Source organism: Tachysurus fulvidraco, chromosome 23 (assembly GCF_022655615.1).
Source record: "Tachysurus fulvidraco isolate hzauxx_2018 chromosome 23, HZAU_PFXX_2.0, whole genome shotgun sequence".
Lineage (NCBI taxonomy): Eukaryota > Metazoa > Chordata > Actinopteri > Siluriformes > Bagridae > Tachysurus > Tachysurus fulvidraco.
In genome coordinates this window covers 8,160,424-8,184,568 of record NC_062540.1, presented here as the reverse complement: position 1 = coordinate 8,184,568, position 24,145 = coordinate 8,160,424, and the positions used below count along the sequence as shown (strand labels likewise).

At 37.2% G+C, this 24,145-nt stretch overlaps 1 protein-coding gene across 2 annotated transcripts in view; it reads right to left on the bottom strand.

Moving 5' to 3' along the window:
* The window catches only part of LOC113641963 (lck-interacting transmembrane adapter 1), a 38,118-nt gene extending 15,811 nt beyond the window's left edge, over positions 1–22,307 (bottom strand). Inside the window, exons 1-2 of one of the 2 annotated variants that reach the window (XM_047807024.1) lie at positions 22,083–22,307; positions 4,236–4,409 (exon numbers count right to left, since the gene is read on the bottom strand). In XM_047807024.1, coding sequence (XP_047662980.1) covers positions 4,236–4,348 — 113 coding nt within the window. In that variant the 5' untranslated portion in view covers positions 4,349–4,409; positions 22,083–22,307. The remainder of the gene's footprint in view (positions 1–4,235; positions 4,410–22,082) is intronic. The other variant, XM_027145176.2, reaches the window with a different exon arrangement.
* Between the last annotated feature and the right edge of the window lie 1,838 nt (positions 22,308–24,145).

Below are 24,145 nucleotides of genomic sequence, written 5' to 3'. Positions count from 1 at the left end.
TTTGGATTCAAACCTATGATCTTCGAATCAGTAGTCCAACATTTTAACCACTAAGCCACCACATCCCCTACCAAGAACACAAATTACCTGCATGGTCGAGTTGCCAGGAGAAAGCCGTTACTGCGCCCATGCCACAAAAGGCTCACCTTTAGTATTCCAGACAACACCTCACAGCTTCTGGAGCAGAGTCATTTGGAGTGATGAGACCAAAATTTAACTTTATAGTCACAACCATAAATGCTATCTTGGGAGAGCAGTCAACAAGGCCTACGGTGAAAAGTACATCATCTTCACTGTAAAGCATGGTGGTGGATCTCTTATGGGTTTTAGGACTGTGTGAGCTCCAGTGGCACAAAGAAGTTAGTAAAAAAATTTATGGCAAGATGAATGCAGCAATTTATCAGAAAATACTGGCAGACATTTTGCATTCTAAAGCACAAAAGCTGTGCATGGGACACTCTTGTATGTTCCAACATGACGATGCCCTAAGCAAGTTTTACCCTCCAAGGGCTACAGCAGAAAAAAGTGAAGGTTCTGGAGTGGCCTCCTGACCTCGATATTATTGGGCCACTTTGGGGAGATCTCAAAATTGTATTTTGCAAAGAAGAATGGGCAGTTATACTGTACCACCTGAGAGAATTAAGGACCTCATGCACAATTATTAAAAAGACTGCATGCCATCATTGATGCTAAAGGAAGCAATAATATTGTACTACTATAATACCATTAATGATATTAAGAACTAAAGTTATTCAAACTTTTGAATGGGGATTATTTCCTTATTTTTTGTTTGCTTATTGTGCCATTCTGTTGTGATTTACATATTAACTTAAGTCCTATAAGAAAAAAATGTCTTCTTACTTTTTTCTTTAAAAAAAAAAAAGGTACACATCTTGCAAATTCTCCCAAGGTTTTCACACTTTGGTATAAGTTTGGTACATTGGTATAAGAATCACACATGCACCACAACCTTGGTGCCGAAATTGGCAGAATTTCAAGTAGCATTAGAGAAACTTTCTAAATGCTGATCTGATATTATAATATTGTTATCTACAGGATTGGCTGACAAACTGTAATTTTTATATTTATAGTCTAAATTGTTTGAGTGATATTTTAAATTTTGCCATTGAAATAAGTCATTGCTGATGACTGATGGATACTGATGGTGCACACGTTCATACGCTGATCTCTCCAACATAATTTAATTTAAAAAAAATAACTAGGAATAAAAACACCACAGAAACATGCACATCATCTGTATCCATCAGCAATGACTTCACTTGAGTGACTAATATCATATATTAGTCTATACTATAAATATAAAAATAACAGTTCCTTAGCTAATCATGTATATAACAATATTATAATATCAAATCAGCATTTAGAATGTTTCTCTCCCCTTCAAGAGACATCTAATTTTCATACATTCCTTTTAAAAATCAAACTTGCATACTAGATCTCATAAATACATGTTTCTTCAAACAGATAATACCAGTAGCAATCAACCCTTTTCTAAAAATAATAAATTGTTCCCATAGCACTGGCTATATAGCTAAATCTTTTAAACTTGCAGTTAAGGAATCCCTGACCAAAAAACCTGTCAACTCTCCTACTATAAGCCAATATCAAATCTCCCCTTTATCTAAAAAATGCTAGAAATATCGTTAGAAACAGTTATGCTTACACCAACTTAGAACTGACATTCTTGAAATCATTCACGATTTAGGCCTCATCGTAGCACAGAGACAGCATTGGTTAAAGTGGTAAATGACCTACTACTGGCCTCTGATCAGGGTTGTGTCCCATTGATGGTGTTGCTTGACCGTAGTGCCACTTTTGACACCATACCATTGATCAAACTTCTCTATGCATACCAAGATACAGTAGTTTGGTTTTTCGCAAGGTTCTGTTTTGGACTCTCTGCATAAACAAGCTCCAGTTTCTAACAGACTAGAAGATATGAACGCATTATCCCTATTTTAACTACACTAAAGTGCCACACAGTCAGATTTTGATTACTTATTTTTTATTTATATTCCTCCATGTCTATTTTGATTGAAGGATACAGGCCACCTGTTGGTACCTCAAGTAGGAGTTATGGAACAGCCTTCCAATTAGTGTTTAGGACTAACAGAGGACTAAACACAGTCTCTGTGTTTAAATCTGAAAACACATTTGTTTAGGCAAGTTAAAAGCCTTTTCATAGGTAAAGTAGTGAATCTGGAGGGTTCGTTGGCATAACATGTTTTAGTTAACTAGGATGTTTAGATGTTGTTGTCCCCACTCTGTCATGTTAACTTAGGTTTGTAGACCTTGAGCCCCCTCAGGTCTGTCACCATCTGGCTCTCCCTATTAATTATGCTGTCATAGTCTTTTCAGAACCCCTGCATGCACTCTGCACATGGTCCTTAAATATTACATGATTACAGAAGCATACTCAATATTCTTTCTCTCTCTTACAAGCTACACATGCTATTCCTGAGATGCTAGTGAGTTCCTGACTACTTCTTCTCTGGACCTGCCTGATCCATCCTGTTGCCCTAATTGTGGTTGGAGTCTGATCACTCTGATCACTTTATATTCTGAATTTATATATTCCTGTAAAGCTACATTGTGACATTGTCCACGACAGTGTATGAGTGAATGAGAGTGTGTGTGTGCCCTGTGATGGGTTGGCACTCCGTCCAGGGTGTATCCTGCCTTGATGCCTGATGACGCCTGAGATAGGCACAGGCTCCCCATGACCCGAGAAGTTCGGATAAGCGGTAGAAAATGAATGAATGAATAAACCTTATTGCAGCTTATTTTGGATAATTATTGTGTTAGATTGTAAAGGAGCCATCAGTAGTAGATGTCAACCCTTCAGATTCTGATGAGTGCTTGGAGTTGGTGAGTAGTGTCTGTTCAGTTTGCAGAAAACTGTGCAATATGCTGGCATAATTATTTTTCAATTTATTTTTCAATTTTTTTGTCAATTTGTATTTACATATGTGTATTTTTTATTCTCATCTTATTTTTATTATCTGTGTTTTGTTGTTGTCTCTGTGTACTGGAAGCATATGACACTAATACAAATTCCTTGTATGTGCTTTCTGATTCTGATATCCTCCTGTCTAAATACAACCTGATACCTATGATGTAATTGGGTCAATGCCATGTTTTCATTGACATTGGGAATGTGCAAAAATCTTCTCCAGATTGAAGTGTGTGAAGAAAAGGATTAGGACCTCTACTAATCAGGAATAAAATGAAGTTTCCTGTTAATGTCAACAGAAAGGGAGATAGTACATTGACATCATTGATAATTCTGCACTGATAAATGTGTAGTGTCTTTTGACACCTGCTGACCTTCTATGATAAGCCTTTTGTTTACTGTTCTTCAGAGTATTGTTTGTCTCTTGTTTGATTAAGGCTTAATGTTCTGTGCAAACCCATGTAAGCTGATATGAATAGTTTTTCTTCACTACCTTTTCATTGTTTGGTTATATTTTTATGTACTGACCTGAGTCTAATAAATTGAATTTAGGAAAGAAAAAATAGGAAATTTGTTCTGGGTGTCTGGGTTGGCTTGGAAGATTGTGAGACTCCCAGGCTGAATTAAAGCTCACCCCTGCTTTTTGGCTACTCTCACACAGAGGCCATATCTATAAAGAGCTCACATCTAAACAGGTTCTCCTATTTCAGTAAATAAGGTTTCTATTTAATTCAGTGCTGTAACTGGCACACTGGACACTTCTTTAAAAATTGTCCTTCTTACAATGCATTTTGGAAAGATCTTAGATTTTAGATTTAAAAATTTAAACAGTTCTTTGGATATCTAAATCATTAATTTCATTTTATTTCTGTAAAGAGTGAATAAAAAAATGGGGCAGAAAAAAACATTCTAATATACATGCTTTTTTTTGTAGGGACAAATCACTGCATATTACTATTGAAACAATATAATCAATGTTATTTACTACACCTATCATGTTATGGCTAGTTGATGTAGAGCAAAAACAAGCCTTACTGTTCCATTGCATACATACATTCCATACATAACAGTGTACATGTTAAAACTTCACATCATTTTACCATTTAACCATTTCAACTACTGTATATTAATTTTTTGTTAGACAAACATCTAACCACCACTGCCATTATTCTCAGTGTATTTTAATAGCATATAGTCCTGCTTCATATGTGTTACCAAAATTAGAAAAATGTAATGTTATTTTGAACTAGACTTCACTTACGTATGACAGCCCACACACACCAGCACAATCAGGATGGTGACAACAAAAGCTGAGGCAGCAGAGATGGCCCCAAGAACCAGCATTTTACCATAAGGGAGGGCCAAAATATCCATGGAGGGCCAAGTCTTAGAGGAACATATACAACTGCTACACACTGCACACAGACTTGTGAACCTGTGAAAACAAGAATGAGGCTGAAATAAAGGCAATGTTTCTTAAAATGCACAATTACATTTACGGCATTTTGCAGACACCCTTATCCAGAGTGACTTACAACTGAGCATTAAGGGCCTTGCGGAGAAGCCCAGCAGTGTCAGCTTGGTGGACATGGGGATCGAACACATGACCTTCCGATCAGTAGCCCAACACCTTAATCACTGAGCTACCACATCCCACATCAATTACAATACATACATAGTAGAGTAAATAGCAGTTATGGTAATTTAATAGGACAAAGATATCTAGAGTTTACTTGATGGAAAATAGTGCAAAATACAATACCAATGAGTGAGCAAATTTGTTGTTGGAAACACATTGTTGATTGGAGCATTCAAAAGAAAATGTCCAGATTGGTTTAAGCTGCAGAGAATGACATACAGTTGGGTCTGTATGGCTCTGTATAATGCCACATGAAAAATAAATAAAGTAATCTATATGTTACCGAAGTGTTTATGTCCAGCTTTAATTTGAGGGGATTTTGCAAAAAAGATTAAATTAATCATGTAAGAATTACAGCTATTGCTAAGGATCACAGAAACAACCGAGACTTTTCTAACAGAATGCATCAAAAACTTGATTTTTTACTTGGAACAGTACCAAGCACATAAGACAGGCAATCCAAAGTGTGGTGCAATCAGCTGAGTGTACCATCAGCTCTGACCTGTAGACCATTTACAGAAAGCGGTGCTGGTCAAAGGCCAAGAAGATTGTGAAGGACTTTAGTCATCCAAACAATGGACTCTTATCTCTGTTGTCAGGGAAGTGCTTCCACCCAAAATGTCTCTTCATTTTTATAGGCTCTTAAGAAATTGAACTTGTAATCAGTTTCATGGCCAGGTGAAGGTTAGCATCCTTACAGTATGCTTTGTTAGCACCACTGTTTAAGTTGTCACCATAATGTCATGTCATTAAGTTAATTAAAGGTTTTTATATTTTTTCATCTGGCCTTCTGGTGCATCAGTGTCTACTACACTATTAGAGTTCGTTGTTAAGGTTGAAGAACTTCTTTTAGCGTACATTTAATTTTAAACATGATGGAAAATTGTGTCTGATTATTATTTTCTAAAACGGTTTTCTGAAATAAGATTGGAACAATCCCAGATTATTGTAGTATTATTAGCATTATGATTTAGTGCGTTATTACACGGTCCAGTTATATACAGTTATAGACTGTAATGAACAGCATATAATGTACTCATATTGTCACAAATACAGATGCTTGGAAAGTTTATGCAGGTTGATTTATTCAGGTCTTCATGAAAGAATTCTGTGAACTTTGCTACAACAACATTGCTTCACAACATGGCCACCACTCCTGAGCCTCCACGCAAAATGGCTGCCAGAGCCCTCAGCCAAGATGGCTTTCTCAGCAGAGCCTTCAGCTATCATAGACATTGTTTCAGGGTCTCCAGCCTTTAAGGGCGTTATCCCAGAGTCTTCAGCCATCCTGGATGGCATATCAGTGTCTCCAGTAGTCTTGAGTGTATGCACCCCTTGTGTCAGTACGTACCCCTTGGAATCCCTGTAGTTGTCGCAAGCCAAGGGGTCTCAGAGGTGGTCTTACTGCAAATACAGTTCATGTTGCTGCTATGGCCATTTGGTGTGTTTGGGCTGCATATTGCCCTTTAGCTCAAAAGGTCAAAAGGCCACTTCCACACAAAGATCTGATTCTGAGTTCCCCATCTTTCATGATGCAACCATGGAGGTCCTTTCTCAGTTTCCCGTTTGCCATGATGCGACACCGGAGGTCATTCGTGAGTTTCACGCCTGTCATGATGCGACCACAGAAGTCATTCCAGAGTCTCATGTACTGTATGCCATACTGTGACCACAGAGGTCATTCATAAACTAGTGCTTCGTAATCTGGGACCACCACCGCACCCTAACCCTAAGCTTCCGCTCCACTGCCCAGGTCTGCCAATGCTCCATGGCCTACCATTGCACAGTGTTACAGCTCTAGTCTCGCTTCATGGGCCTGCCCCTCCATCCCACCCCAAGACTGCAGCCACCGTTCCTCCACCCTCCCTGACTTTTTGTTGTTTTGGGTGGAGGATTATTTAAGGGCATCAGGAGCTGTCCTCAGAGGGGGGATTTTGTCACATTGGTTTTGGCTTTTGTTTCATGTTCTGGTTTTCATGTCTTTTATTTTGTAACCTGTCTTGTATTGTTTGTGTCTTGCTTTACTTGCCCTCATGTTCTCTGGTCTAGCATATGTGTTATGTTCTGATTGGTTGTTGTAAATCATGTGTTCCTGTTCTCTTTTGACATTGGCTCATTGTATCTATTTATCCCTGAGTGTTTGTTGTCAGTTGTTGTCCTTAATGGCTTTCGTGTGCTCATGTTTCTGGTTCTGTTTCCTTCCCTGGATTACTTTGTGTTTTTGTTTAATAAATCATCTACCTGCACTTGGATTCTCTGCCTCATCATTCAACACACGTTACACAATCAAAAACACTTTAGGCAAAAAGCAGGGTTTAAAAATGCACAGGTCAAATGAGATACACTCAGTCATTTTCTACCGCTTATCCGAACTACCTCGGGTCACAGGGAGCCTGTGCCTATCTCAGGCATCATCGGGCATCAAGGCAGGATACACCCTGGACAGAGTGCCAACCCATTGCAGGGCACACACACTCGGGACAATTTTCCAGAGATGCCAATCAACCTACCATGCATGTCTTTGGACCAGGGGAGGAAACCCGGAAGGCACGGGGAGAACATGCAAACTCCGCACACACAAGGTGGAGGCGGGAATCGAACCCCGACCTTGGAGGTGTGAGGCGAACGTGCTATCCACTAAGCCACCGTGCCTCCCTAAATTAGATACAAGCTAGGCAAAGACATGGTTAAAGAGCAGAAGATACATTTAGTCAAAAACTGGAAAAAGAAAAGCAGGCTTGGTAACGTTGCGAACACGTTTGAACTGAAATTATTGGTAACCTTTTGGTAATGAGATGAACACAATTGAACTGGAGGTATACTTCACAAAAAAAGAACTAAAATGATGCTTTTAAACAGTGCTTGATTCTTTTAAAATGATTATTTTAAACAGAATATATAAATTAAACACAGGTAAACACATTCAGAAGGATGTTTACTAGGAATGAGTGGTTGCTGGGAGTGTGAGTGCCTCAGTTAGACTGCAGTGTCTGTAGGTGTGACATCCTTTGAGAAACAATTATTCCATTATTTAATTTGGATTTTATTACATAAGCAGTATTTATAACATGTTTTTTTTAGATATATTGCATTGTTATATATGTGCAGAAAGAATTTCTGGAATAACAATATTTTGTAGATTTGACTATCTTTTGAAAGACAGCTTTATAATTTATATTTCTTTAGAGCATAGTACCATAACTGCAAAACTAGATAACATGGGTCTCACTGTACCCCACATCTGTGACCATTAAGGTATGTATCACCTTTCGTGACAAGGCAAGTTTAATTTATTTGAAGACCCTTTACTTAATTTCTTCTCCATGCCGTTTGCATATCTCAAACCATTACAGGTACATTTGTTTGTGTGTGTATGACTGTGATGCTGTTCTGAAAACGGCAAAAATTGTGGAAAAAAGTGAAAAACTACTAGAAAATGCAAAGGAGAGGATTGTTGGAAAAGGGAGTGTTACCTGAGAAAAAACACTGAAAAAAGGAATGACTTGTTTCTGCACTACCAGTTGCATAACTAAAGTGCTGATGGGCCTATATTTGTTCTCTCTATTTCTTATCTAGTTTGGACAAGGCTTTGTATCAATAATTGCAGTGTACATTACAGTTGTGTGAAAAAGTGTTGCCCCTTCTTGATTTTTTTTTTTTCATGTTTGTCACACTTTAATGTTTCAGATCAAAAAAATGTAAATATTTGTCAGCGATAGACACCAGTCCTTGTGAATAAAATTCAGACCAAAATGCAGGGATAGCTAAAAACATGATTTATTAAAACAAACAAAACAAAACACAAACAAAGCTGGGAAAGACAATTAGACACATAAGGGACAGGTGTGCTGAGGCGGGAAGGAATAGACAGGGGAGACACGTGAACACAAAACGTAAACAAAAAACATGGAAAATGTCTAGGCTAAATCCTGGCAATAGTAGTTAAAGATAACACGTAAAAACACAACATGCATTTTTTAAATAAAGGTTTTTATTATTAAGGGAAAACAAAATCCAAACCTACATGGCTCTGTATGAAAAATTCCTCGCCCCTTAAACCTAATAACTGGTTGGGCCACTCTTAGCAGCAAGAACTGCAATCAAGAGTTTGCGATAACTTGCAGTCAGGCTGTGGAGGAATTTTGGTCCACTCATCTTTGCAGAATTGTTGTAATTCAGCCACATTGGAGGGTTTTCGAGCATGACCACAGCATCTCAATAGGATTAGGGTCAGGACCTCAAAGTCTTCATTTTGTTTTTCTTCAGCCATTCAGAGATGGACTTTCTGGTACGTTTTGTCCTGCTGCAACACCCACGTTTGCTTGAGGTCACGAACAGATGGAGATGAAGAACATTGTCCTTCAAGATTTTTTGGTTGACAGCAGAATTCATGGTTCCATTTATCACAGCAAGTCTTCCAGCAGCAAAACAGCCCCAGACCATCACACTACCATCACCATATTTTACTGCTGGTATGATGTTCTTTTTCTGAAATGCAGTGTTGCTTTTACGCCAGATGTAATAGGACACACACCTTTCAAAGTGTTCAACTTTTGTCTTGTCAGTCCACAAAGTATTTTCCAAAAAGTCTTGGGGATCATCAAGATGTTTTCTGGCAAATGTGAGATGAGCCTTTATGTTCTTTTTACTCAGCAGCAGTGTTCATTTTGGAACTCTGCCATTCTTTAGATGTTGTTGTGGGGTCTTTTGTAACATCTTGGATGACTCATCGCTACGCTCTTGGGGTAATTTTGGTCGGTCGACCACTCCTGGGAAGGTTAACCACTGTTCCATGTTTTCGCCATTGGATAATGGCTCTCACTGAGTAATGGCTTTATAACATTTTCTAGACTGATAGATCTCAATTACTTTCTTTCTCATTTGTTCCCGAATTTCTTTGGCTCTCAGCATGCTGTGTAGATTTTGAGGAATTTTTGGTCTACTTCACTTTGTCAGTCTGGTCTTATTTAAGTGATTTCTTGATTGTGAACAGGTGTGTCAGTGATCAGGCCTGGGTGTGGCTAGAGAAATTTAACTCAGGTGTGATAAACCACAGTTATGTTTTCACAGTGGGAGCAAAAATGTTTTCACATAGGGCCATGTGAGCTTGGATTTTGTTTTCCCTTAATAATAAAAACCTTTATTTAAAAACTGCATGTTGTGTTTACTTCTGTTATCTTTGACTAATATTTACATATGTTTGATTATCTGAAACATTAAGTGTAACAAAAAAGCAGGAAGGAGGCCAACACTTGCAACATATGCATTTGCAACGAGTTGGGCTACATTTTTAGCATAATAATGCATGGTGTCTATTAGCATGTTAATGTGTTAAAAGTATTTTTTATGAATTATGTTCTATTTCACTTGACTTCCTCAAAAAAATGAAAGTTCTTCACTATAGTTCTTATAGCGCCTTCTTTCCTTTGAAATTAATTCATTGCCAAATAATGCTAGTGTTTATATGTTTGTATGTGCATTTTATATGCTTGTTTATACTGTCCACTCTCTGAAGACTTTGGAGAAGCATGGGAATGATTTGCTTCCCACCTAGAAGATCACTTATATCAGGTAACATGGAGGGGATAGACATCTGCCTGCCATGCTGATGACACTCACTTTATCTTCTCCCACCCTCCTTAGATACCACAGCTTGTGTTGGGGTCTCAGTTTGGCAGACATATCCACACGGATAATGGCTCATAAGCTGAAACTGAATCCCAGCAAACTGAACTGCAGGTCATCCCAGGTCATTCATCCCATAAATGCATTTAGGTTTAAACGGGTTCCGGTAAAAATAACTGGATTAGTTAGTATTACTATTATTTCACTGTAAATTACATGGGCATTCTTTACAGTGCTGATTTCTGTTGAAAACACACCAACATCTGCAGATAAAGACAAATAATGAGCTGTTGCCAAAAACAGATTGACGTTTTATGGTGTTGTGGGTGTTACATAAAGGTGTTTGAAACTTGTGTTTAGTGGAAGCTGCTCACAGGAGAGTATGCACTGAACATAAGCAAGAGTGACCCCATCAGAGCAACACTGTCTGTTGCAACAAGCCTTCACCATAGCAGCAGTGATAAACACAGTGCATACACAGGTCGAGTCCAAACCACACCACATTCAGAGGAAACATACAAAATGATACAAAGGTTGTTTCCTTCACTCCATGATGAATCTAAATTCATTGAGGGTTTTATCACATTTTCTTTAGCCAGAGACAGGTATGAAAGATAAAAATCCATATACCTCCCTTAGGATCACAACACAGCTTCATTTTTTAAACTAATTCAATTAAAAATTATTTATTTTCTAGTGCCAATATGCACAACATTAAACCATTATATATATATATATATATATATATATATATATATATATATATATATATATATATATATATATATATATAGCAAAGTATTTTTATTGGAAACAAACCAATAAATGCAGGAGTAAAGTAAAAGAATGAAAATAATAATAACAATAACCATAACAATAATCTTACAGTGAAAAACAATAAAATAACTTTTAAAAAGAAAAAGGAACAGGAGGTAGTTTGATCATAAAAATCGAGAATACGTTTATAGATCTCATAAACAGCACCTTTTTGTCGTGATTTATAAGTAAGCAACTTTCCTACTGTTGGAGAGGAGATGAGGGAAAGCCAGGAAAACATTTTTTGGAGGAAATGCCAAACTTAAAAAAATCTGGTGGTTGGTTGGTAGCCCATACAATGACGATAAACTGGCAAAACTGTTAGAAAATCATTCTGAGTATAAGTCATGAAAACAGTGTATAACTTTGCTATGCCACATTGAAAAAAAAGAATCCAGACATAAAGGGGGGGAAAAGATGATTGTTACATAATGGACCTAAAGGAGAATCAGTTACAAACATGAAACATTTCTTAAATTGATAAGAGATTAATTTACAATTAAATTTTTAACATACAAATAAGTTTTAATTGGAAGAGAAGAGTATATAAGAGCAGATATAGAGGATGAGAAAGAATATGACATGGGCTTCAAACTTACACCAAGCCAAATGAGTTGATTCAACCCAGCACCGTATCTTATGAATGTGTGCCTCCCAGTAATAAAACTGAAGATTTTGTAGCTCCAGACCACCACTAGACTTAAATCTCTGAAGTAATGATTTACACACCCTGGGAGATCCCCCGACCAAACGAAATAATTAATCATTTTATCTTATGAGTCAAAGAAGTGCTTAGGTAGGAAATAAGTGTTTAGGTGTTAGAAATAAGAAAAGAAATTTAGGCAGAACATTCATTTTAATAGTAGTAATCTTTCCAATCAGAGACAAAGGCACACTATTTCATCTCTGAAGATCAGACTTCGTTTAAGTTACAAGTGTAGAAAAGTTTAGAGAAAAAAGACCTGAGAATGTACGTGTCACATTAATACCAAGGTAACTAAATCCAGTGGGACTGGTTTTGAAGGGAATGTCCAGGTGCTTAAATTGCAAAGCAGTTGTTAGGACAACAGTCACTCTTCTGAAAATTTTATTTATATCCAGAAAAGGAGCTGAATGTATCACGAGTGGAACAAGATATAGCATACCAGATATAGGATCAGATACATAGAGCAATATATTGTCTGCATACAATGATATTTGGTGCTCAATGCCATTCCTAATGACACCTTAAAATAAAGTAAAGGTTCGCAATGTAATGGCCAATAGTTCAATGGCCAAGCCAAATAAAGATGGAGAGGGCAGCCCTGATGTGTCTCATGTTCCAATGGAATATACTCTGAGCACACATTGTTTGGTTGAATGCTTGCTTAAAGTGATGCATAAAGTAATTTCACCCATCTAATAAATTTATTACCGAACCAAATTTAGTCTGTAAATACTTCCACTCTATCTTATCAAATGCTTTTTCAGCATCCATTTCAATCACAATTTCAGGTCTCGGGAATAAACTGTGTGAATAATATTTAAAAGAGTATGAGTATTAAAAAATAAATGACGTCCCTTAATAAAACCATTTTGCTCCTCGGACATAATGCTGGGAAACACTCGCTCTAGGCGCAGAGGTATAGGTTTTGCCAGAATGTTTACATCAGCATTTAACAAAGATGGGGGCTTATAGAAACCACATAAATTTAGATCTTTGTCACTCTTCAAAAGAAGAGCTATCGAAGCTTGGGTCAGAGTAGTTGGAAGCAAACCATTCATCAAACATCAACAAATTTCTTGAAAAACTCAATAGGATACCCATCATATGCAATAACAATCACTATATGTCCTTAGTAAAGATGAGATCAAATTTTGTCTTAAGGTTAAGATGTTTTTTAAACAATTCTGGGGAGGGATTGTATGTGCACACTTGGTCAAGGATACCAATAGCAGAATTGAGTTCTGTACGCCTGGCCTTAAGTTTTTTTTTTATTATAATGAGAAGAGTAAGAAATAATCAGCCCCCCAAGGAAAACCTTCAGTGACTCCCAAAGTAAAGATGATGATGTAAATGCGTTCCGATTAAAAAGGAGAAACTCATCAATAGAAATTCACAAAATTTGTATTCTGCCAACAATAGAGAATTAAATCTCCAAAGGATGAGAGTAGAGTGTGGACAGCTGAATGGACACCTCTGTTTGGACAGCTGAATATCCAGAAATAGTGGTGCATGATCTGATATTAAAATACTTGAGTAATCAACAGCAACAACAGAGAGGTTCAAGCTGTTATCTATGAAGCTGATATCTTGAGTATGATTGGTGAACCTGAGAGAAAAGGGATAATTTTTTAATTAAAATTAAATTACAAACTCTCCAAGGGTCAACCAACCCATTCTGGTTCATAAAGTCAGAAAATGTTTTGCCATAGCTGACTGAGATATTGGTCGTGAACTAGATCTATCTAGCACTGGGTCAAATACACAATACAAATCACCTCGAAAAATCAACAAATGAGAATTTAATTGAAGAATGTAATCTGCTGGAAAATTCAACATCATCAAAGTTAGTTATTTACAAGCAGCACCTTTGTTTGCACCTTTGTTTGCATTAACATGCCTAAGGTGTCTGCTGTTTTTATCAGCAATAACATCAGTAGGTAAAAACTATATATATTTATTGATCAAAACAGCAACTCCTCTAGATTTAGAGTTAAAGTTAGAATGAAAGACATGCAATATCCAAGAAGCCTGCAGCCTATAATGATCTTTAAATTTGAGATGAGTTTCTTGCCAAAACATTATGTTGGAGTTAAGCTGTTTCAAATGGATAAAGATGGGCTACTTTAGATGGGCTACTCGTGCCATGTACTGTATATTCGATCTAATTAAAGGAACAGATGCCTCTACACCAGGAATACTGCAATTTAACTTAACAGGACACATTTAAGTATAAATGAAAAAAATATCCTGGGATCACTGCATTGTCTGGCCCTTCTGAGAGAATTTTTTGAAAAGCAGGGGAGTTGATCAATCAAAGGAGAAACAGGCTAAAGGGGAAGATGTCAAAATTCTCTTGTTCCTTCACAAAAATGTATACATCAATTATAAATATATCACTTTCGTAGTTTACAAAGGCTGGCTGTGTATATGAGTAATATGCACAAATAAAGATTCAAACTCAAATATAAGATTCAACTGGAAGTTCAGCTGATTTTACATTTAAATAATTTAAAGTGTTTCTAGCTTCACAGACATCCCTGTTCTGATTTTCAGTGCATTCCAGGTCCAATGACTTTATTAGGGTTTTATTAGTTTATTTTAATTTTAATTTTTCAAAAGCAAGAGAGTTGATCAGTCAAAGAAAAAGTTCAAGAGGAAAATGTTAGAAATCTCAAACACCTATAAAGGAAAGAAATGTAGAAACATTATTTAACAATTATTGAAAAAGGTTTATAAAGGTGTTATATTTTTAATGTAATTGTTAGATATGTTTACTTAACTAACAGTGTTCAGTATTTTTTAATAAATCTAAAGATGTCATGTCTATTGAAGTTCATATAATATTAATGATGATGGCTATCGAAATACACCATAAACTCATAGGCGTATCAATATCGATATCAACGATAGCTGTCTTGAAAGTAATTGGTATCGAATTAAAAAGGAAATAATTATCGCCCATCCCTAATATACAAGAAAGTTAGACATACACACTTTAAACATATCTGCAAAACAAATGTGAGGCAAAATGTGCATATAACTCGCACAAAAAACCCCACAGCATAATTTTCATGATTGTGCAAGTATAGCTATCTTACAGTCATATAAGTAGTGAAAAATGTGTTAGTATTAAAGTGTTATATTTTGTTAATATGCAACAATTATGCCATATTTGTAAACTCTAAATACAGTATTTTCCGCACTATAAGGCGCACCTAAAAGCCTTAAATTTTCACAAAAATCGGCCGTGCGCCTTATAATCCGGTGCGCCTGTGTGTGCACCGAGTTCCAAAAATCTGTAAAAATGTTGTGAGACCTTGGTAAGCGCTCCGCTTGATTGACTGTCGGACCATTTCCCGCTGACACAGGGACGTAATGCATACACTACGTACGCTGGCAGCGATAAACCAATCACTCCCATAAACCTTTGGATGATGATAAAAGATGATAGCGTACTTATATGCAGCAGTGCTCCTTGCTACTGTAATGTCACAGGTAAACTTGAGCACAAGAGACATAAGCATGCATTATCTTCATACACTAAGCTCCATGTCACCATAAGTTACAACTGAGCTTCAGCATGAGGCAAAATACCACTACATGATGGAAGTTTTTTGCTCTCTTCTTACCACACAACCAATGACATACAATGCAAAAGATTAATTTTCATCATTTAGACCACACAGCCCCCACAGGCTTGTATGGTAGGCGTGAGGCATGATGGGTCCATCACTCCATCTGCCTCTCTTCTTGCCCATTACTCTGGAACAGGGAAAATCTGGAATCATCAAAATCACATGACCTTTTTCCATTGCTCCAGAGTCCAGACTTATGCTCGCTAGTTAAATGAAACATTTTCATTTCTAATTACCCTCACTGATAAGTGGTTTTCATAAAGGTACACAGCAGTTTAGTCCCAATCCCTGGACTTTTCTTCACAATGTGTATGTGGAAATGCTCTTACTTTCAATATAAAACAAAGCTGTCAGTTATACTATTGTGTTTTTAACAATTTGATTTTTTCACATGATCATTTTTGGATTTTTTTTATTCTGGCCACATTTCATCCTCAAGGATGATGGCTCACCACTCTCTTTCCAGGTTTTAATAATGTGTTAAACAGTTCTTCTTAATTTTAATAGTTTCAGTAGTCTCCTCAGTTTTCTTTATGCAGGCCAATAGGTTATGTCAATAAGGATATGTCTTCTGACACATTTTTTAAGAACTGTGAAGCTACACTCTACATCAGCAAAGGTTAATAGATTGCAGAGTAAAATCCTGGTGATTATTTTTTTTGCAAGGCAATGTATTTTCAAATTCTTACATTTTTTTTAAAACAGTGAGGCTTGTGGATCTAGCAAATACAACAGGGGAATTAACATATTCTTATATATTTCATGTGAGTCAACAGGCACTTTGAACAACCCCTTAACAGACATTTACATTAATAGCATTTGGCAGGCACCCTTTCCAAAGCAACTTACAAAAGTGCTTTTAAGTCTCCATCATTGAATAAATTAACTCTGGTTCACTAGGTTAGAGATACCATGAGCCTAAACACTGTTCAAATGTTGTTGTTTTTTTAATACACACATACTGTACAACAAACAGGTGAGAAAGTGCTAGTTCAAGTATTTCATGAAGAAGTAGGTCATCAAATGTCGTTTGAAGATAGCCAGTGACTCTGCTGTCGGACCCCTAATGGAAGTTCATTCCACTACCACAGTGCCAGAACAGAGAAGAGTCTTATATACTTACTGGTCCATTTTTGGCTTTGTAGGCAAGCATTAGCATTGTTTTGAATCTGATGGGTGCAGCTACCAAAAGCCAGTGGAGGGAGCTTAGTAGCGAGATTGGATGTGAGAAGTTAGGCAGGTTAAAACAAGTGGTGCAGCTTCATTTTGGATCATTTGCAGAGGACAAATAGCATTCACAGGGAGACCTGCCAGCAGTGAGTTGCAGTGAGTTGCATCTTGAGATGACAAGAGACTGAACAAGTGTCCGAGCAACCTGTGTAGACCAAAATGGGCGAATCGTTCTAATGTTGTAGAGAAGGAACCAAGAGGAGCGTATCATATTAGCAACATTTGTCCATGTTTACTCCAAGGTTGCCAGCCTTCAAACCACAATATATTTCCTGAGTATAATTAAACACCACAAGGTAGGTTTTTCAGGTCCTTTGACAGGCAGTATTCTCACATTTCTATGGGAATGTTTATATTTATGGACAAACACTGACAAATCAATAATTTATGGCTCCTGTGCTCTACTCAAAACTCCTGAGAGAGGACTTGCAAAGGGACTGAGAGACTCTTGGCAAAGGAGAAAGAAGAAGATAAATGCCAGCATCCTCCATCTCGCCTTATAGTACCTTCGAATAACAAATGATTCCAGGCTAATTAATTCAGTGGCACAATTTCATGGTGTAAATTCCTGTAATATTGTTTTTTTTAAACAATTATAAGTTTCATCACCTACACTTAGTAACAGTGGGCCTGCTTTATCCATGATGTTGGATGTTGGTGAATGATGTTCCAAACAGCTATAAATTAGCAAGTGATTGCATGGCACAGCTAATTTAAATGTAGTGACAGCCACAAAACTACACAGAAGTTCAAGTGCACAAACCACTGAATAGGGTAAAGCCTGAAATACACCTGGAAATTATTTTGACTCACTACCATATGCATAAAGATATTTTATAATATACCATATTAATAATAAAAAAAAATTAAAAACTTCTATCAGGGAGGCATTTGTTTATTTAGTGTGAAATATTCACTCAGTTTACATTATGTCTCATAATACAAATTTTTTGAGAAAACTAAGCATTAGAGAAAACTAGCCATTTGTACTCTGTTTTGATTACCTAATTTGATCATAGGCTCCGTTAGTTGTTGTCCTGTATTTTCTTGGCCTTGTTCATCATTTCACCTTTGCCTGTTTTTGAATTACGCTTTTGCCTCATGTTTTGGACTGCCTGTCATTAAAATTATTATTATTAAAGATTCTCCACCTGCACTTTCATCTGTCTCTGCAAAATCTTACTGTACTGGAGACATGTTGTATGTTAAGCATAAATACATGATCCAAAATTTCCAATTTTTGCAAAAAAGTATTTTTACAAAATAAAAAGTCCAGCTTTTGCTTAGTGGTTAGTGGTCCAAACATTAACTAGAAATTAAACAGATATTCTGAAAACTGTTTCCTCTATGGAATTACTTTAAAGAACCTCTAAATATATTTAAGATATGGCATTATTTATCTACATTAATCAAAACAAATCTATCTCTGTAGATTTATCTACATTTATCTACAAAATCAGTGAATCTACCTACAATGATCATGTTTGCGTGCATTTATGTGGATGTCAGTTATACTGCAAGTGCGGTGCAGAGGCAATTCTTTTGATCTGCCTACATCCACCTCCAGTGTATGTATTTATGGTGAATCACCATCTCTCACTGCAAATGCAACAGTGCAAGTTGTTTCTCTACCCTGACTACAGACATGCAAACCCACACAAGAGTACATTTCGTGATTCATATCAAATTTCTTCCATGATAGAAAAAGCCAGACAGATGTTAATTGTGTGAGATGTGCCTGTATGTCATTTAAGTTGACAAAACACAAAGTCTTCTAGACTGTTTATTACATTATTCTCCCCTGCCTGGCTTACATCATAAATGCATGAGTAAAATATAAATAGCTATGTGAAACTTCTTCTAATACACATAAGATGCCTGGGTGTGTTATTCCAGGAATCTTCTAGTAAAATCTTATTCAAAAGAACAATTAAGTTAACATGTATTACATTTGTTTATATATAATGCTAGCATCATGTGTTTACTGTCATCAGGTCTAATATGTATTCATTTATGTTTATAATTTTTTTTCCATATTGTCCAATAATATATGAGATTACAGCGGAAACTATTGCATAAGTTCATAAGGAGCATCAGCATAGGGTTAAAAAAGGGACAATTTGTAAATGAGGTGCAAATATCTACACATTGATTTTAATCCACTTAAGCATCTTTAAGTCTGACCAAAAAAAAAAAAAAAAAATGCAACCGCACTTGAATTTGGTCAACAGTGTATCCACCCCTGTCTTATGTAGCTGAAGTATAACAACAAGAAATATAACAATGATGTAAAATAACTAACAGTATTACATGCCTGGTACAATTTTTCATAAAACTTAGCCTATTCTTAAAAATAGCTCATCCCTCGTGCATATGAGGATGTACGTGTGTGTGTGTGTGTGTGTGTGTGTGTGTGTGTGTGTGTGTGTGTGTGTGTGTGTGTGTGTGTGTGTGTGTGTGTGTGTGTGTGTGTGCATAGGAGTGTGTCTATGTGCAGGAAGATGACTGACTTCCTACCACAAACCTACTTCACAAAGCTGCATCGTGTTAACGTCACTTTTTCCGTAGGTGTCACACACACACACACACACACACACACACACACACACACACACACACACACACACACACACACACACACACACACACACACACACACATAGTTTCAGCCAATCATGTGTCGCAATGCAAAGAATCATGCAGATACAGTACAAGTCAAAAGTGACTTTGATCAGATGAGTCGGTTTAAGAATTTCTGCTAATCTTCTCAGAATTTCACACACAGCATTCTATACAGTAAACATAGACTTTTCAGTAAATTTACTTTTTATGTGTTTTTTTAATCATTTGTTAATATTAAACTATTAATCTAACCACAGTAAAAACAACAGGCATAAACTAAAAACTGCAAAAGAACAACAGTCCAGGCAAAATATGTTGTGACTATACAATAATGTTGGTAATCTATTACCAACAAATGTTTAATAATTCAACTAATTCATAAGAGGGATAAGAAAATAAAGCACGCAGATTTTTTGGTTAAAACACACTAATCAGCTGTAACATCATATCACCTGCCTAATATTGTGTACTGTAGGTCTCCCTTGTGCTTCCAAAACAGCTCTGAACTGCCACTGTCATATAATGCATTCTGGTTTCATCTCTTCCCCTGGTAAGCAACAAACCCACACCTGGCTGTCACTGATGTCATGGTAAGGCCAGACCACCTACTTCCATTGATCCAGGTTCCAATTATGATGCTGTCCATTGTATTACGTTTCTGTGTTGAACAATGGTCAGTATGGGCACTCTGGCTGTTCTGTTGCTACACAGCCTCTTATGCAGCAAGCTGTGATGCATTGTGTTCTGACACCTTTCTATCAAAATTAATTATTTCAGCAATCAGCTCTTCTGTGGGATTGAACCAAATGGAATAGCCTTCCCACAGGCATCTTGACACTGTCACTCTCAGCCATGGTAATTAATGCATGCTTCCATATCAGGAACATCCAACAAGACCTGCTGTTTTGGAGATGATCTAACACATGCCGTCAATCCATCAAATGTAGCCGTAGTAAAAAAAAAAAAAAAGTCACTCAGATCCTTATGCTTTCCCATTTTTCCTACCTCCATCAACTTTGAGAACTGACTGTTCACTTGTTGCCTAACATATCCCACCCCTTGACAGGTCATATTGTAGCAAGATAATTAATGCAAGTTACAGTACATGTCAGTGGCATCTGTGTTATGGCTAGCATCAATCAAACTGATTTTTCCAGCATGTTTAAAAAAAATTCACATAATACATGCTGATCAACATTTAAGCTAACAATTGCAGTAAGGGTGATCAATATAGGAGAGGAGTATTGAGGCAAATACACAGCTCTTCCGCTCTAAGAGACAGACACGGTATTGTGTGTTAGGGATGTATCTCTCAGTCTAATGTGTATATCATAGAGCCTGAGATATTCCTCTATGTTTTTGACTTTGATGCACTCAAATCTTACCTGACCCTGACCACGTAAGCATCAGAGAGAGAGAGAGAGAGAGAGAGAGAGAGAGAGAGAGAGAGAGAGAGAGAGAGAGAGAGAGAGAGAGAGAGAGAGAGAGAGATGGGATGGAAAAACAGAAAAGCCTCATGTCTGCTCAAATGTAACAGCAGAGTATTTCCATCATCTGTTGTGCTGAGAGAGGGATGAGAAAAAAGGTTGAGCCAAAAGGCTGAGAGGGTGAGCTTAGAAGGAATGATAAGAGAACTCATCCTTCAGTTCCAATTGAAAAAACACTTACACGATTAGCACTGTTGCAGGTCATTTAATCACACTTAATCACTGAAAGATTTTAGCAAAAAATCACTGACAATTGTACGAATGTACAGCACACATTGATAAACATCACAAGTCAACACTGTGAAACTTTGTCTTTGAAACTAAATGTTATCTTTTATCTTTTGTATAATTAATTTTCTCTCCCCTTGTTTCACGGGGGATCTTTGGTGTCTTTTATACTTTTTTGTTTCATATTCATAATCTGAATGATCTCTGAGGCCTGCATAGCGTACCAGTTTTGTATGTAATCTGGCAAAGAATTCTTCTCTACTGCCTTTGACTTATAAATAATTAGAAAGGTTGATTCAGGCATTGGTTATGGTGTGCATGAATGCTCTCTGGTCTCAGATCACATAATGTTCACACTGTATTTTATAGAAATAAATAAATATATGTGATCCATGATGCACATATAGTCTGGTGTGGATAATCAGGTATAATCAAATTTAAAGGCAGCATTACATTTATTATATTTGGTAAAGGCAATCCCACAGTTCTGTTCAATAAATGAGAGTTCCATGAAAGTTTGAGATATGTTAACACAAATTAGGATCCAATTACTGAATGTTAAATTCTAAATTAATGCAGTAAACGATTTTAAAGATTTCAAGATATGAAAAATTGTATTAGTATATGTCTACATAAGAAAAAAGAGATTAAAGGGAAACTGTTAAAAAAAGATTTTATATGACTATTACAAGCAGGTGAAAGTGTGAGTTTGTGTGTGTGTGTGTGTGTGTGTGTGTGTGTGTGTGTGTGTGTGTGTGTGTGTGTGTGTGTGTGTGTGTGTGTGTGTTATTCTACACAGACCCGAGCTCAGTGTCAAACTTCTATTGATACAAACATCAAATATAATGACATGACACTATTGTACATAAAACAAATTACACTGCAATGGCGCAAACTCAAGTTTGAATTGAATAGAAAATTATTTTACATATAACAACAAATTAAAATTGCTTATAAAACCTAAACAAAAAACCCATTCAACCCATCCCAGTTTTAGTTATGCCAACTTTCGAGAATTTAAAACACGTTTTAAATGATGCAACGTCAGAATAGCTTATTTAACATTTAATAAGCTGCATCCCATTAGAAAAAACAGTTCGATAATAAAGTGTATTCTCACCGCACGCTTCAGAGACGTCAGCACCACTGAGCTGCTCATGTTAATCACTTCTCCCGAGTCTCCCTTTATGACTCTACAAAAATGTGACAAAAACCAAAGCCTGTTTCATATTTCGGACGTGTTTCTGTCATCACTCGCGAAATCCATCACACGTTGAATGTTCGAGCGGCACCTCCTATATAGAGGTTCCAGTGAAGCTCCAAAGTGAGCAAAGAGCATCAGGGCATTGACTCTGTAGTGCAACAGAATGAGAAGACGCCCAAACAGCGCCACTCAGTGGTTCAAACCTCAGTGCCTGCAGACAGCCCTAGACAGTCTAGGCAGACTGTTACATTTCAGCTGACCTAATACACAACTATTCGTCAAAACCTTCATGATTTGTATCATGAGATGTATTGAGAATCATATGCTCAGAATTAGTTTCCATGATGAGTAGTGGAATACATCACATAGCTTGCTGGGGTCATAGTAAAGGATCAAACAGCACACTAATTTGTTTATTAGCTTTACTCTGGTAAGGCCCCTTCAAATCAAATCTTACTTTAGCCCAATGAACTAATGGACATAGAGACAGATGTTCAGGTAAAGCACTTTTTTGCAAGGGCTCTTAAGATGCACCTGTTTCAGGCAGAAGCCTTTTAGAGAGAAAAACATCTTTTATTACCTCAAAAACCCTGAAAGAACCTTTTTAGAGACTTAATTTCTGCTCTTTAACACAGTAATGGCCTGATGTGTTGAAACATTGTGTGTTTGTCCATCACCAGCTTTGCGTTAATATCAGACCGGTGCAACTCTCCCAATAAGTATTTCCTTAGAAAAACACAGAATACATTTACAGTTGTGTTCTGTCACGATGTGACACGGTGAGACAAAGGCGATTGAGGATCCAGATGCAGTTTTAAGGTTTTAATAAACAAAACACAAACAAACAGTAGGCAGGCAAAACAGATCGGGACACTGAACAGGAACAGGGACAGGGAAGGCACAGACCAGATACAAACACAACCAACGACCAACCACCGGGAAGTGAACAGACAGAGTAGATATAGTGGACAGGAGCCAATAACAAAGCAGAGACGATTAGAGACAAAGACAAGACACCTGGGGAAGAGATGGAATGTGATTAGTGTCCATGGTGAGCAATGAGTGGGCGGAGCAAAACAATTAATACCAGGGAGAGACGGCAGACAGAAACAATGGGAAAACACAGACAGACACATTACATGTTCAAAATTATGCAACCCCAACTGAAATTGATTGTTTTGGTCGGTTTGACATTTATTTTGATCATTCAGTCATCCTGCTTACAATTAAATCAAAGAGGCACGTGTAGGTCAGACAAATATAACATAACATTTATAAATGAAATAACCACAAATGTCTTTTCTGAGCTCACATCATTATCAGTTTTATTCAACCCCCAAGTGACATTCAATCTTAGTACTTAGTACAACATCCTTTTACAGTTATAACAGCTTTTAAACGTGAAGCATAGCTTGACACAAGTGTCTTGCAGCGATCTACGGGTATCTTTGCCCATTCATCGTGGGCAAAAGCCTCCAGTTCAGTCACATTCTTAGGCTTGCGCATTGCAACTGCTTTCTTTAAGTCCCACTAGAGGTTCTCAATCGGATTTAAGTCTGGTGACTGCGATGGCCACTTCAAAATGTTCCAGCCTTTAATCTGCAACCATGCTCTAGTGGACTTGGAGGTATGCTTGGGATCATTGTCCTGTTGAAAGGTCCAACGTCTCCCAAGCCTCAGGTTTGTGACGGACTGCATCACTTTGTCATCCATTATCTCCTGGTACTGAAGAGAATTCATGGTACCTTGCACACGCTGAAGCTTCCCAGTACCTGCAGAAGCAAAACAGCCCCAAAGCATGATTGACCCCCCGCCATGCTTCACAGTAGGCAAGGTGTTCTTTTCTTCATAGGCCTTGTTCTTCCTCCTCCAAACATAGCGTTGATCCATGGGCTCAAACAGTTCTAATTTTGTTTCATCAGTCCACAGAACACTATCCCAAAACTTCTGTGGTTTGTCCACATGACTTTTGGCATACT